Source organism: Dendrobates tinctorius, unplaced genomic scaffold, assembly GCF_039654945.1.
Source record: "Dendrobates tinctorius isolate UK_male_01 unplaced genomic scaffold, ASM3965494v1 ptg000065l, whole genome shotgun sequence".
NCBI lineage: Eukaryota > Metazoa > Chordata > Amphibia > Anura > Dendrobatidae > Dendrobates > Dendrobates tinctorius.
Window position 1 is genome coordinate 30,629,818 of NW_027361733.1, and position 16,039 is coordinate 30,645,856.

At 42.8% G+C, this 16,039-nt stretch overlaps 1 protein-coding gene across 3 annotated transcripts in view; it reads left to right on the forward strand.

Annotated features, from left to right (window-relative positions):
- The window catches only part of MYT1 (myelin transcription factor 1), a 94,935-nt gene extending 89,034 nt beyond the window's left edge, over positions 1–5,901 (forward strand). For all 3 annotated transcript variants that reach the window (XM_073580869.1, XM_073580868.1, XM_073580870.1), the window contains one exon: positions 3,094–5,901. In XM_073580869.1, the coding sequence (XP_073436970.1) occupies positions 3,094–3,234 (141 nt within the window). In that variant the 3' untranslated portion in view covers positions 3,235–5,901. The remainder of the gene's footprint in view (positions 1–3,093) is intronic.
- Positions 5,902–16,039: the final 10,138 nt, after the last annotated feature.

Genomic DNA, 16,039 nt, shown 5'->3' on the forward strand with positions numbered 1-16,039 from the left:
AGGATTGCATGGGAATGCGTTTTTAAATCGTTTTTTAAGCGTTTCCGCTGCGGCAAAAGCTCGGCGGAAACGCATGAAAAATGCAACGTGGGCACACAGCCTAACAGCAGCAAATAGAGCTGTGCACTGCTTGCTGCTGTTAATCTCTGATCTATCAAGATATAAATGTAACTAGCCTGTATAGTAAGAGCAGCAAAAAGGAAAAATAACAAAATACAACAATTGCGTTTTTTCTATTTCAGTTGGCAATACTCAAAACAAATGCAAAATTCATTAATAAGCAATCAAAAGTTGTAACTATCCCACAACAGTAATAGAAACATCTGCTTGCCACGCAAGACTAATGCCCTCGTACATGTGTATTGATGTAAAAATGAAAGCATTATGGGTCTCAAAAAATACGGCAAACTTTTTTTTATTTAATTTTTTTTTTACCAATTTCATTACTTAAATAAAAAAATATAGATACAAATTTGGTATTGCTGTAATCAAACTGAATCCTGTTGTAGGTCACTTTTACCACTCAATGAAAGCCATAAAAAATAAAACCCAAAAACCTATGTCTGAATGGCATTTTTTTGCCATATCACAGCAATTGGAATTTTTTATGGTAAAATGCATGGTGTCATTCACAACTACAACTCATCCCACAAAAAACAAGGCCTCATATGGCCATATTGATGGAAAAATAAAGCTTTTGGAAAAAGTGGTGGTAAAAACAAAAAGCACAAAAATGAAAATTGGCTGCTTCATTAAGGAGTATTCCCATCTCCAACATCCTATCTCAATATGTAGTATTTATAATAATAATAATATTAGGAAATACCTGCAATTAGAAATTTAGTATAATTCTTCTGATTTACTATGTTGCTTACCCCTATGTGCAGAGCATTGCAGTAACTTGGGTATCTATAGTTGCGACCACTCATATGGTGAGTAGTGACAGTTAGTTGTTAGTGGTCGCAACCATGGATACTTAAGATACTGCAATGCCTGAACATGAGGTAAACGACATAGGGAATCAGAAGAACTATACTATATTTCTAATTGGAGGTATTTTCTAATATAATTATTATTACTACACCTACTACATATTTGGATAGGATCTTGGAGATGAGAATACCCCTTTAACCGCTTAACCCTCAGAGCTTTTTTCGGTTTTGTGTTTTCATTTTTTGTTCCCCTTCTTTCCAGAGAAATAACTTTTTTTATTTTTCCATCAATATGGCCATTTGAGGGCTTGTGTTTTTTTGCGGGACGAGTTTGAACGACACCATTGGTTTTACCATGTCGTGTACTAGAAAACTGGAAAAAAATTCCAACCATGGTGAAATTGCAAAAAAAAAGTGCAACCCCACACTTGTTTTTTGTTTGGCTTTTTTTACTAAGTTCACTAAGGCTATGTGCACACGTAGCGATTTTTAAGCGTTTTTGCCGTGATTTTCGGCGCGAAAACGCTTAAAAATCGTGTACAGAACGCACCCCATGCATTCCTATGGTATTCCACACATGCTGTGCTAATGCTGCGCTTTTTTCCACGGCGGAATCGCATCGCGGAAAAAATCGCAGCATGCTCATTCTTTTGTGCGGAGTTTTATTTTTTTTTTAGCATTTTAACATCCTATCTTTTACTATTGATGCCGCATAGGCGGCCTCAATAGTAAAAACCTGGTCACACTTGTCAAACACTATGTTTGACGAGTGTGACCAACCTGTCAATCACTTTCCAAGCGATGCTTCAAATCGCTTGGAAAGTGCTTGAATAACGCACGCGAAAATCGCGGCAAAATCGCGATCATAATAAACGCGCGATTTCTGGGAAGGAGTCCGGTTTTTAGTGAGCGTTTTAAAACGCTACGTGTGCACATAGCCTAAATGCTCAAACTGACCTGCCATTATGATTCTCCAGGTCATTACGAGTTCATAGACACCAAACATGTCTAGGTTCTCTTTTATCTAATTGGTGAAAAAAAGAATTGCACCATTTTCCAATACCCATAGCGTCTCCATTTTTTGTGCTCTCGGGTTGGGTTAGGGCTTATTTTTTGCGTGCCGAGCTGACGTTTTTAATGATACCATTTTGGTGCCGATATGATCTTTTGATCGCCCATTATTGCATTTTAATGCAATGTCGCGGCGACCAAAAAAAACGTAATTCTGTTGTTTTGACTTTTTTTCTCACTTTCTCTGTTTAGCGATAAGGTTAATCCTTTTGTTATTGATGGATCGGGCTATTCTGAACACGGCAATATTAAATATGTGTATGTTTGATTTTTTTTAATTGTTTTATTTTGAAAGGGGCAAAAGGGGGGTGATTTGAACTGTTATTTTTTTTATTTTTATTTTTTTACTTTTGGCATGCTTCAATAGTCTCCATGGGAGACTAGAAGCTGCCACTACCCGTTCGGCTCTGCTACATAGAGGCCATGATCAGTTCGCCTCTATGGCCAGGATCACACATTAAAGAAACACGGCCGAGTCTCGCATGTTATTACCCGGCACTGCCGCCGGCACTCAGATCGGTGTGTGCCGGCAGCAGTGCCAGGTATTAATATGCGAGACTCGGCTGTGTTTCTCACATGTGTGATCCCGGCTTATGTAGTAGAATTACTCACTTGCTATGAGCGCCGATCACTGAGAGGCGCTCACAGCAGGCCGGCACTGACGACCATAGTTGTCTCCAGGAGACCTCCGGTTGTCATGCCAACACACCCGTGACCCGCAATCAGGTGACGTGGGTCACCGGTGGGCTTGTTAAATGCCGTTGTCAGCGTTTGACAGCGGCATTTAACGGGTTAATAGCCGCGGATGGATCGCGATTCCACCCGCAGCTATTGCGGGCACTTGTCAGCTGTTTAAAATAGCTGACATGTGCTGGGAAAAATGTGGGCCCAGCACTGGAGACCACATCAAAGGGAGGGAGTCCAACATCGGTATACTATTAAGCCCGGTGTCTGAAAGGGGTTAAGAAATGTAAAAAGTTGTAGTTCAATAATTACTGTAATTTTGGCTTAAGCTTTCAATTTATTACTTTGCAGGAAATTTTAATGAAGAATATTTTTTTTATTATTAATTTTTGTATTTTACTTACAGGAACCAATCAGCGAACAGAACTTTGATGCCTATGTGACTACCCTGACTGATATGTACAGTAACCAAGAGTGTTACCAAAACCCAGAGAACAAAGCATTGCTTGAGAGTATCAAACAAGCAGTCAAAGGTATCCAGGTGTAATGAGGGGATATCAGGACACTCCCGTCTAGTATTCAGGTTCACAAGCCTTGTGCTCTGTGCATTGAATCACAAAACCTAATGGACCAAAATGAATTAAAGAAAAAAAAAATCCCAAAAAAACTGGACAAAGACTGAACTTATTACTGTATATGGAAGCCAGATAGGAAGTTCAGACACATCCAAAAAAAAGAGGTGTATCTACCTGTATTTGGCAGCAGCCATTGAAAGTGAATGGGCTTCAGTTGTCCACTTACAGTGTATAAAGAAAGACACAAAGGAATCAGCTCTCTGCAGCAAATCCCTGAGGTCTGTACATGGACCAAACTCATCCAGAAGCCAAAATGGAAGCTTTATCTCTGCTGACTCTGACTGGGCCATTTCACTCCTTGTGTCTTTTGGAAAATTACCTGGCAAGGGAAAAGAATGACAAGTATTATGAGAAGAGCCGTAACTATTTTTTTTTCACAAGAAACATTTGAAGAGCAGTTCTTTAATTCCAACAGAAGCGCAAAGGATTAAAGGTTCTCAGGGAAAGCTTTTGGAGTTACCAACTGCATAGTCCAATTCTTTTGTTTTTCTTCCTTTTTTTGTGTCTTAACCTTATTGTAAGCAGTTGGAGGTCAGCAACTGGCTGTAAAACGCATGAGAACTAGCTATAAAACGCGTAGTTCGCGGATCACTCTGGTGGGATGGCCAGCTTGCGTCATGTTACAGTGTCTAGAATTTTTGGGAATTGTGTTTATGTCTTCGTCCCTAGTGTGCTGCAGTGCAAGAAGTGTAAAGCAGAGAGCTATATACACCCCTTCAGGAATGGTGGTGTGCCTTTTGGGGTTAGCGCTTGGCTGATCCTATCCAAAATTTGGCATGACCATGATTCACGACCCACCTTGAAGATGCGGTTTGTATAATTCTTCGCTGCCGTTTGACATGCTGAAGTCTCATGTGCTGAAATATAGAAAAAATTATTTTTTGGGAACGTTTTTATTGTGAACACAGGGAATATTTTAACGTGTTTTTTTTTTTTAATTTACCAGTTTTAGAAAAAATAAATAAAATGACAGATTATTTTTTAAAAAATCCCATAGTAGAGCTATAAAATCAGCGGATGCTATTAAGTTATTATGAGATCAAAGTTCTTCTTTTACTCAAAAAAAAAAACTTTCTTAACTATTGGACCCAAGCATTTTTAAAAGGCAGATTTTTTTTTTATTATTTTCATTATTTGATCAATTCAGAAAACAGTAAAGAAAACAATAGGAAACAGGAGAGAAAACATATTTTTTTCCTTATTTTTTAATAAATTATTTTATTGAGATGCAATAGTCCACACCACTAAGCTTAAAGAATCATTTTTGTTTTATTATTTTTTTTTTTTTTCTCCATTTTTCTGGGAGTAACCATTTGCATGATATATAGCACTAAAAGGGTTCATATTACTGTTCAACCTCTCATTGTGCACTTTAAGACCTTTTGCTGATTGCAAGTAGTAGCCAGTAAAATAAATCAATTGGTGCACTGAGGCTGTCCGTGGAAATTCTGTGCGTAATTGCTTTCCATAGTGCAGAATTTTAGCAGGGAATACTTTAACTACATACCACCGGTTTCTAGATTCTGTGGTGTTGGAAGATTAGATGTATTTTGCAAAATTCACGTCACAGCCCTGCTTTTGTAAATAAGCCCTACCCTGTTTGTGAATGCATACCCAGTTTAGTATCTTACCCGTAGAACAGCTGCACTTCCACGGAAACACTATAGCTATAGGTTTAATTAATGTGTAAATTATTTAATTTTGGAAATATTCTGTTGTAATTTATTCATTCGAACCATATGTCAACATTTGATATTTATTTAAAATTTATGTTAATTTATTTTTTTTTTAACTGGACACCACATGGTAATAAGGGAAAAGAGCAAAAAAAAAAAAAAGAAAAAAAAAAAAAAAAAGAAAAATGTGAAAATAAATAAAAAAAACTTTTGACAAATTATATTCCATGGGAAAAAGATAAGAAAATAAAAACGCTATCTACAGCTAATAGTTTTGATGAAACTTAGTTATTTTTTATATATTTTGTTATTTATTCTTTTAAACAATGGGAATTTTTTAAAAAATATTTTATAAAACAGGAGTTTTGATATTTTTGTTTATTTTAATTTTATCGGGCAAAGGGAAAGCATAGAAATGTTTTTGTTTTTTGTTTTGTTTTTTTCTGTTTTGTTGTAATTGTTTTCAGTTCATTTATGTAATCCTTTTCTTGCTGGGGAAGACTGCATCGTTGCTTGACGTCTTCTCTACCACGAAAAGGCAACAATATTGCAGGCACTGATGACAGTATATGAAATGCTGTATTTATTTATTATTTAAGTAAAAAAAGTAAAAAAAGAAAATGAACATGTGAACTTGTTGTATATTTATTTTGTCATGTTTGTGAGTCTGTTATGTGATTGTTTATGTGAAGAAATTCCTGTTAATATTTAAAGTAAAATAACAAAAAAGAATAATAATATTATTAATAATAATAATAATAATAATAAAAGGTTGCATTGAAGGCTGATGCAGACTAGCTGTTGTTCTGTGATAATCTTTCAAATACTGTGAATCCGGCCTCAGGGAACTTTCAAAAACCAACCTGATTTCACTTCACAAATAAAACTCACGTTCTACTTGTGGATATTTGTCTTTTTTATTGTTATTTTTGTTACACAAAATATATTTATATATCACTTTTACCTGTCAAAACAATACAAGTAGTAAGTGTATCTGCACATTGGGCCCGATGCATCAAAGCTTTCACTCCAGAATTCTGCTGTAAAAACTTTGAAAAGTATCAAAGTTTAGGCGCAATTCGAAATTGCGCCTGCATTTTGTGACTTCTGGCCTCTTCATGCCAGGTTCTCCCATCTCTGCCAAAATATGCGGAGCTGGGATGGGACAGGTGAGCGGCGACAACTGCTCATCCCACACTCTTGATTCATGATGAAGCTTTGCATGAAATAGGACTGTCTGACGCCATCACACCCCCGCATCAAGAGCGGCGTGAACAATACCGTTCTTGATGCATCGGGGCCTTTGAGTTTCTTTTTTTGAGCAGGTTTTTAGACTTCAAATTAATTTTGACTGTGTAAAATATTTGTACTGTTGACAGTCATACCTTTGCTTTATAAGTCAGTTTCTTTTAGTCTGGTACCTACAATTTCCCTCCCACAGCCCGGCATCTACAATTTCCGTTCTGCAACCAGTCTACTGTCAGTAACTGACAAGTTTCTCCTCTTTGTGACTTGCTTCCCTGCCCAAGATATTGTCCAAGCGCCTTCATTCCTGGGGGTGGCGCATACGCAGTAAGGTCTTGATGTTGCGAGATCTGCACAAGCACCACCCACAGAAATGAAAATGCTTGCACGACATCTCAGGCAGGAAAGCAGGTCAGAGGGAAGCGTAACCTTTGTTAAGCCCCCGTCACACACAGCGATCTCGCTAGTGAGATCGCTGCTGAGTCACAAGTTTTGTGACGCAACAGCGATCTCACCAGCGAGATCGCTGTGTGTGACACTTACCAACAATCGGCCCCCCTGTCGGGTATCGCTGATCATCCTGGAATGGCCAGGACATTTGTTTGATCGCTGGTCTCCCGCTGGCCAGCACGTATCGCTGCGTGTGGCAGGCGGGAGACCAGCGATCAGCGAGCTGGCGCTGGTAACTAAGGTACACATCAGGTTTCTAAGTGCGCAGCGCTTAGAAACCCGATGTGTACCTTAGTTACCAGGGCGCTGGTGCAGGGAGCTGGTAACCAAGGTATACATCGGGTTTCTAAGTACAGCGCACCGCTTAGAAACCCGATGTGTACCTTGGTTACCGGCTCCCTGCACCAGCGCGCTGGTAACTAAGGTACACAGTGGGTAACTAAGCGACGTGCGTCGCTTGTTACCCGCGTGTCACTGGTGCTGATCGCTGGTGAAGCTGCCTGTTTGGCAGCCCACCAGCGATCATGTAGCGACACACCAGCGATCCTGACAAGGTCATATCGTTGGCGGGATCGCTGGTGAGTCGCTATGTGTGACGGGGCCCTTAGTCACTGACAGAGGGCTGGGGGAGGACAATTAAAGAGGGAGAGAGGCCAGGGAGTTGTAAGTGCAGGGTTTAAAGACACTGACATGTAAAACAAAGGTATGGAAATCATTAAGATCACAGGGACTTTACCTAGAGCTGATGTTAGTTTGAAGTCTATTACAATACAGCCACATTTTCGCATTAGTATAATTGCTACAACATTTACTGAATCCCATCTAGATCACCAGAGAATTCTATGGTGAGAAAAGCTACGTTGCCTGGAGCAAGTCAGGAGTCAGGTCTTGTGTCTGTAATCCAAAAACCAAAATGAAGCTGCATTAGTGACATCAAATTGCAAAATGCTGCATGAATGTTATTACATACTATGCTTGTATGGCTGGAATCACAAGTTTTTGGTTCATTTTTTTTTTCTAGTTAAATGAAGTAAAGGCAAATGAAACATCCTATTACCGGAACATTCCTTTAGTGTCATATCTGTGGGCATCTGACTCCTGGCACCTACATTGATTGTCTGATTTAAGGGGGCATTAAACCCAAGAAATGATAAAGCTGCATACATTGAGGCAGAGTTATTAATACAATCTAATTATCAGATAATGCAAACTTAAAGTAGACAATCTAAAAGGGAACCTGACTGCAGATCCATGCTGCCCAAACCACATGCAGAATGTATCAGTCCCTGGCTGCATTATTTCAGTCATATATTTGTTAGGGCTTGCTCACATGAGCATATACGGTAACTCTGCCAAGTGCTATGACCATAATGGAAGTCAATTAGAAACTCGAGCATTTTTCCGGTCACCCCCCCCCCATCCTGCAGGTCTGGAGGGGGTCTAAAAATTGCTGAAAATGAAGCAAACAGTACTGAAATGGCATGGGAACAGCATGGGGCAGACCCCTGGAAGCATCTCTGAATCCCAGATCGGTGCTGAGAACAAGGTCAGATTATTTCAGCACTTTTAAGGACTGACAATGAAATATACAAAACTGAAGACAATATTTTTTACAGTAAAATCCATTTTAAGAAATATTCTTTCCAGGATAATGATTTGAATATAAGGCAAAATAAATAAGAGATAAAAAAAGCTCCTCCACACCTTGGGCTATGCTCACACGCAGTGCTTTTGCTGCATTTTTTTCACATTTACATTGCTTTCAATGGTGAAAAAAACATTCAACAGGAAATGTACTTTTGCATCGTAGTAGATCATGAATTTTCCAGCAGGAGAATGACCCCAAACATACTTCAAGAAGTACCAAGAGATAGATGTAAACAAAGCACTGGAGAGTTTAAGGCTATGTGCCCACATAGCGATTCTGAAGCAGAATATTCCTGAGCAGAATCGCACACCCTGCTCCCGGGAAAACGCATGTGTTTTTTGACGCGCTTTTGTAAGCATTTGTCAAGCGTTTTTGCATGCGTTTTCCTAAGCGTTTTTGCCCATATAATTGATGGTATGCGGAATCGCGTGTGATTCCGCAAAATTAATGAACATGCTGCGTTTTTAATCGCTAAGCGTTTCTGCAGCGGTTAAAAACGCACCATTGGCACAACATGTGCGTTTTTCATTAAAAATCAATTGGATGCTTTTCTTAAGTGCGGCTGCAGCAGAATCGCTTGTCTAAAAGCGCTGCAGAAAAGCTTAAAAAACGCTACGTGGGCACACAGCCTAAGGCTATGTGCCCACGTTAGCGTTTTTAAACGCTCAGGAAACAGATCCCCCTCCCAGAAAATGCGGGTTTTATTTCCGCCCGTTTCTTGCAAAAAAGACGCGCATTTTTGATGCGTTTTTTTCCGCGCGTTTTCTGGGAACATTGGAAAAGGCTAAAAACGCTCAGCAATGCGGAAATTAATGAGCATGCTGCGTTTTTAGCTGCTAAGCGATTCCTGAGCGTTTAAAAACGCATGCATTGGCACAAAAAGCCAAAAACGCATGCAATTTAATGTGAAGCTTCTTTTAAGCGTCTCTGCAGCGTCTGAACTGGCACAAACACTGCAGAAACGCTTAAAAAAACGCACACAGCATAAAAGTAGAGATGAGCGAACCTTTCAAGGTTCAGTCCGTTTTGACGAATGTCCCGATGTTCGACGAACAAGTTCATTGAACTGTCTGTCGTACATATCCGAACTCCATTGAATTCAATGGGAGTCAAAACCAAATGCATGGACAACACCTTAAGGCTATGAGCACACGGTGCGGATTCTGCTGCGGATCCGCAGCGTTTCTGGCCCTGCGGGTCCGCAGCAGTTTCTGCTGCGTTGTACAGTACCATTCTTTGCAATGGTAAAACCAAAAACGCTGTGCACATGCTGCGGATTTTTCCACACTGATTTGCTGCAGGTTACAATCCGCAGCATGTCAATTCTTTGTGCGGATTCCGCTGCGGTTTCACTCCTTCACCACTGTGAAGTGTGAAACCGCAGAGCTAAACTGCAGGCTAATCCGCAGGTAAACCACAGGTATTTTGACCTGCGGATTTTTCAAAATCCGCAGCACTTCCAACTTCGTGTGCACATAGCCTAAAGGGGGGCAAAAAGCTTCCCAAACAGCTCAAATTAGGGTGAGACACCAGGAAAAGTGGCATCAATTGACACACAGTAGAAATTTTATAATGGAACTGCAGCTGTCAGCCATGGGCCGTGCATGAGGTATCAGGGTCTGGGCCAGCATTTACAGCTTGGAATTGAAGTTTCAATTAAGACGAGGTGGGTGAGAGAGCAGTGTAGCCTGCTTTGGTGGAAGCCCTGATACCTCATGCAACAGCTCAAACTGAATTTTTGCTCAGCCACACTCAAGTGGCAAAAATATCAGCTTGGTAGGCCATAAATGTTAGAAAAATGTAAGCATAGTAACACAGGCAGTTGACTTTAAATTCACCCACAGTAGAAATTTTACAATAGCACAGCAGCATTAAGGCAAGGGCCATGTATGTGGCATGAGGGTCTGGACCAACATTTAGAGCTTTGAATTGAAGTTTCAGTTAAGACGAGATGGGTGAGAGAACAGTGTTAGTGTTTTGCTGGGAACGCTGATACCTCATGCAACAGCTCAAACTGGATATTTTCTCAGCCACAATTAGGTGGCATAAATATTAGCTTGACAGACCACAAATGTTAGAAAAATGTAAGTATAGTAACACAGGTAGTTGACTGAAAGTAAGTACAGGACTGCTGGTCTGGGAGCCCTACCGCTACAGGCAACACAACATGAAGAAAACCCAACTTGGCATACAAATATTTAAAAAAATTATTGCCACACACCACTAAAGTGGCATCAATTTCCCCAGAAAAGAAATTGTATAATGGCTTCTGACAACCCTTCCACTACAGGAAACCCAACTTGGAGTCTCCACATTTCAAAATATTGTCACCCACCACTAAAGTGGAATGAATTTCCCCAAAAGGGAAGTAGCATAATAGGCCTCTGACACACCTTCCATTATATGCAACACACCAGATGGAGACCCAACTTGGAGTCTCCACATTTCAAAAAATTGTTTGTAACATCAGCAGCAGTATCAATAGCAGGCATAGAAGCCACAAGAAAGGTGTCACAGACTATAATAACGTGACATCAATGCATGACACTAAAAACAACACTATCGCCTAGTCTCAGTCTGCGACTAGGGTACAAAAGTCATTGAAGATCCATGATTTGTTCATTTTGATGAAAGGTAGGCAGTTTACACTTACAGGGGACAGTTAACTGGTAGGTCAAAAGACCTCTATAGAGATGTAAGTCAATGACATAGGCAGTGCGATCGGCAAAAGTGAGCACACAGCGACCGTGTTTTCTACAGCATGGTATCCACACAGGGATACTGGCAGAGAAATTGCTGTACCACGAGGTTGAGGATGTGAACCATGCAAGGCATGTGTGCAAGGTTGCCCCGGCATAGGGCTGCCACCAGGTTTGTACACGGCTTCCCTGAATCTAGGTTCAGTGGAGACATCCATTGTCCAAACTCAGCCTGATTAGCTGTCCATAGCTCTTAAACTGTGTGACTGTGATCTTCAAGGCATATTAATTTAAACAATTCCTAATTGCGCTGAGCCCTGGCTGCACAGTACGGAAGTGGGGAGGACTCTCTCTCACTGTTGAAACGCGTTTCTGATTAAGGGAGTTGTTGAGGGCACAGTTGGAGGCTCTAGAGGAGGTGAATGTGCTAAAAGCAGTGGAGGAAGTATTAGATACAGAGGTTTCTCCCAAACCCTTGGCCACCTGTCCCCACAGCTACCAGAGTCACCCAGTGCCCAGTCAGCTAGATGTAACGCATCTGCCCAAGTTTGCTCGTCCAGGTGTCAGTGGTGAAATGCACCCTGGAAGATACAGTTGGGAAAAAACACAGCAACAGGCCCAAAACATCACTGCTCTAGAGGAGATCTGCATGGAGGAATGGGCCAACATACCACCAACAGTGTGTGCCAATCTTGTGAAGACTTACAGAAAAAGTTTGACCACTGTCATTGCCAACAAAGGATACATAACAAAATATTGAGATGAACTTTTGTTAATAACTAAATACTTATTTTCCACTATAATTTGCAAAATAAATCTTGCCAAATCAGACAAGGTGATTTTCTGGATTTATTTTCTCATTTTGACTCTCATAGTTGTGGTCTACCGATGATGTCAATTGCAGGCCTCTGTCATCTTTTTAAGTGGGAGAACTTGCACAATTGGTGGCTGACTACTTTTTTCCCCATTGTATAGATTTTTTTCCAGGAATGTGTGATGTCATCTGTGACGTCATCTGTGACATGCTGCTGTAGCGCATTCACAACTTTCTTAGAGAAGTAATGATGACTGGGCAACTGGTACTGGTGGACTGCAACGTCCATCAGCTTTTGGAAACTGTCTGTATCCACCAAGTGGAAAGGTAGCATTTCTGTGGCCAATAGATTGGAGATGGTGGATGGAGTTCAAGCTCTTTCTTTACGTGACCACAACTGTGGGACCGAGAGCTGGCTGCAGAGCGGGTAGAGTGAACATGACAAGCTGCTGGACTGTGAGTGAGGAGCAGGTGGAGAAGTTATGGTGTATTGAGAAAGATGTGATGTGTTGAGTGAAATAAAAATAACCGGCATCTCCCCTTCCATAACAGCTGATGGGTTCCCACGCAACCCGACTGTAGGGGGTAAAGAGGTGGAGGTTCTGGGGCCGGAGACCTGTGTGAGAACACTTTCCACAGTGACAGAAGAGGAAGAAGCAGCAGATGCGGTTGACGGGATGGCTGGTGGTTGGCCTGCAAGTCCGCATTTTAGCGTAGTGAGATTCCCAGACTAAGGCATGTTGATCGCGCATGTGCCAGTTCATGCATGTAGTAGTCAAATTATTTCAATTTTTGCCTCTTCTGAGTCGTTTTTTGCAAAGTTGGCAGAAAGCGTGAGTTGGGTCATCCTTTGCAGTCTCAAAAAAGGCCCAGGCTAGACAACCCTTGCCTCCCTCGTGAACTGCAGACTCGTGACTGCTGGTAACCACAGCCAGAGTTGTGACTGAGGATGCAGTGCATGTCGTGGTTGCAACACTCCATGTCTGTGCGGCAAACCACAACAAAACCTCCTCCTCCATCTCCTCTACTGAGCTACTCAGCTGAATTCCTCTAGATTCACACCAAGTGGGATCTACAATCTCAGCATTATTCTCTCCGTTCTCCCACTCCTCACTCTAAGAGTTATCCTCCTCCTCTTCCTGTCCTGACAGCACAGTACAGTCAGTGTGCAGAACGGCTAATTCCTTCCCTTTTGTCTTCCACTGGGCTTCTCTGTCCACCTATGGTAGAGTATAAAATAATACCTCACCTTAATTCGATTGCCATTTCATAATACTTCAATAACATATACATTGTTATTTATTGCCTTTTCTCTCCATCTGTGGTAGAGTATTTAATAATACCTCACATTAATCCAATTGCCACTCCATAATATTCTAATACCATATGCATGGTTATTTACTGCCCCTCCTTTTACACTGGCCGGACCTTATGAATGTTTGTATAACAATAAATAGCTTTAATAAATAGCTTTTATCTTTTAGCCATTACAAGAAAACCTCACTGAGGCTTAAATTCTTTCCTATATTTCACTGGAGGATTTATCTGATTCCTCCATATACTGGTGAGATGCCGGGGTCTTTATTTTACATGCCCATTGCCTCTACAGCCCATTGCGCTTGCGCACCCGGGCCACACACACCCACATGACCGTGATGACGCATCGTGATCACGTGACACGGTCCCCACCGGAACTTAACCTGGAAGCACTAGCCGGGCATACAGCATACATCCATAGCAACGATAGTCAGCATCACAGACACGCTGTTCGGGCCTATAACAGCAACCAGGTAATATAACCGTGGATGTTTTCTATTGATACTACTACAGGGGCATAATTAGATAATAATTAATACATTGCTTTATATATCCAGTGCATATCCATAGCGACGGTGCAAGTTACAGATGCACTGTGACCACACATCGTGAACCACGGCATCCAGGTAGCAAATAGAGCCTTAAGTCACCATTATATTTTCATACCTCCCAACCATCCAGATTCTCGCGGGACAGTCCCGTTTTTGACTCCCCCACCAGCGTCCCGCCCACACTGCACTGAGCCGCCTCACCCCCTCCATGCACCGACCCCATCTTCGCCCTCCCAGAGAGACCCACCGCAGCCTGCAATGATGTTGCTAGGCTGTTCTGTGACTGTGCGCACAGGACCTGTGATGAGGGCACAGGAGGGGAGGAGTCAGGGGTAACATGATCAGGGGCCTCCATGTATGCACTATGCAAGACTCTGCTGTACTGGTTGTCATGGTGCTGGATGAGGTGAAGCTTCTGTGTGGAGTAAGGAGGGGTTTACAGGGTGTATGTAGCAGAGCTGTGTGTGTACAAGGTGTACAGAGTGGGGCCGTGTGTGTAAGAGGTGTGCAGAGCCGTCTGTGTACAAGGTGTGCGGAGTCGCATGTGTACGAGGTGTACGGAGTGGAGCCGCATGTGTATGGGGTGTACAGAGAGGAGCCATGTGTGTACAGGGTGTGGGGAGCGGAGCCGTGTGTGTACAGGGTGTGGGGAGCGGAGCTGTATGTGTACGAGGTGTACGGAGCGGAGCTGTGTGTGTACGAGGTGTACGGAGCAGAGCCGTGTGTGTGAGGTGTACGGAGTGGAGCTGCATGTGTACGGAGTGTGCGGAGTGGAGCCATGTGTGTATGAGGTTACGGAGCAGAGCCGTGTGTGTACGAGGTGTATGGAGTGGAGCCATGTGTGTACGAGGTGTGTGGAGCAATGTGTGTATGAGGTGTATAGAGTGGAGCTGTGTGTGTACAAGGTGTGCGGAGCAGAGCTGTGTGTGTACAAGGTGTATGGAGCGGAGTGTGTGTGTACAAGGTGTATGGAGCGGAGCCGCGTGTGTATGGGGTATGCGGAGCGGAGCCATGTGTGTATGGAGTGTGTTGAGCAGAGCCGTGTGTGTACGGAGTGTACAGAGCAGAGCCATGTGTGTACGGGATGTACGTAGCGGAGCCAAGTGTGTACGAGGCATACAAAGCGGAACCGTGTGTGTATGAGGTGTGCGGAGCCGTGCATGTACAAGGTGTATGGTGGGGAGCATTCATACCTCCCAACCGTCCTGGATCCAGCGGGACAGTCCCGATTTTGAGAGTCTGCCCCGCTGTCCCGGCCGGGAGCTTACTTTTCCCGCAAACACAGGAGTACACGGCGGAGCCCCGAGGAGCACTTTAAAACTCGCACATGACATTCCACCATAAGTGATGTGCTGGAAGCTGACCGGAAATGAGATAATTTCATGAGGAGATTGTGACGGAACCATGGAGGCACTTCAGGGAAAGCTTCAGATCCATTCCCATGTCCTCCTCCGACAGGGCAGACAGCAGGATTGCCTTAGAATCGGGGATGCCAGCCATGTGAGCAGATCATGATATGTCCTGCATCGGGAGGCTCAGGTGGGCATTACAATGGGAGCCGGGCTGCTATAGTAAGCTCCTCGCTTCCGCTCGGCCTACAACCTGCAACAGTGACCCCATTCCATCACAGCTCCTGCAGTCTCTCTCACCAGTGGTCACCACTCACCTGACCAAAATATTTAACCTCTCTCTTTCTTCAGGTATATTTCCCTCGTCATTTAAACATGCCATCATAACCCCTTTACTTAAAAAGCCATCCCTGGACCAGAACTGCACTGCTAACTACAGACCTGTCTCTAACCTTTCCTTCATCTCTAAACTCCTGGAACGCTTGGCCCACTCCCGTCTAATCCGCTATCTCTCGGATAACTCTCTTCTCGACCCCTTACAATCTGGTTTCCGCTCTTTACACTCTACTGAAACTGCCCTCACTAAAGTCTCTAATGATCTAATAGCAGCTAAATCGAAAGGTCATTGCTCCCTGCTGATTCTCCTGGATCTCTCTGCCGCATTTGACACTGTGGATCACCAATTCCTCCTCACTATGCTCCGCTCTATAGGCCTCAAGGACACAGCCCTCTCCAGGTTCTCCTCCTACCTCTCTGACCGCTCCTTCACTGTATCTTTTGCCGGCTCCTCTTCCTCTCCTCGTCCCCTTACTTTCGGGGTCCCACAGGGCTCAGTCCTAGGCCCCCTCCTCTTCTCTCTATACACTGCCCCTATTGGACAAACAATCAGCAGATTTGGGTTCCAGTATCATCTCTATGCTGATGACACCCAATTATACACTTCTTCCCCTGACATCGCCCCTACCCTA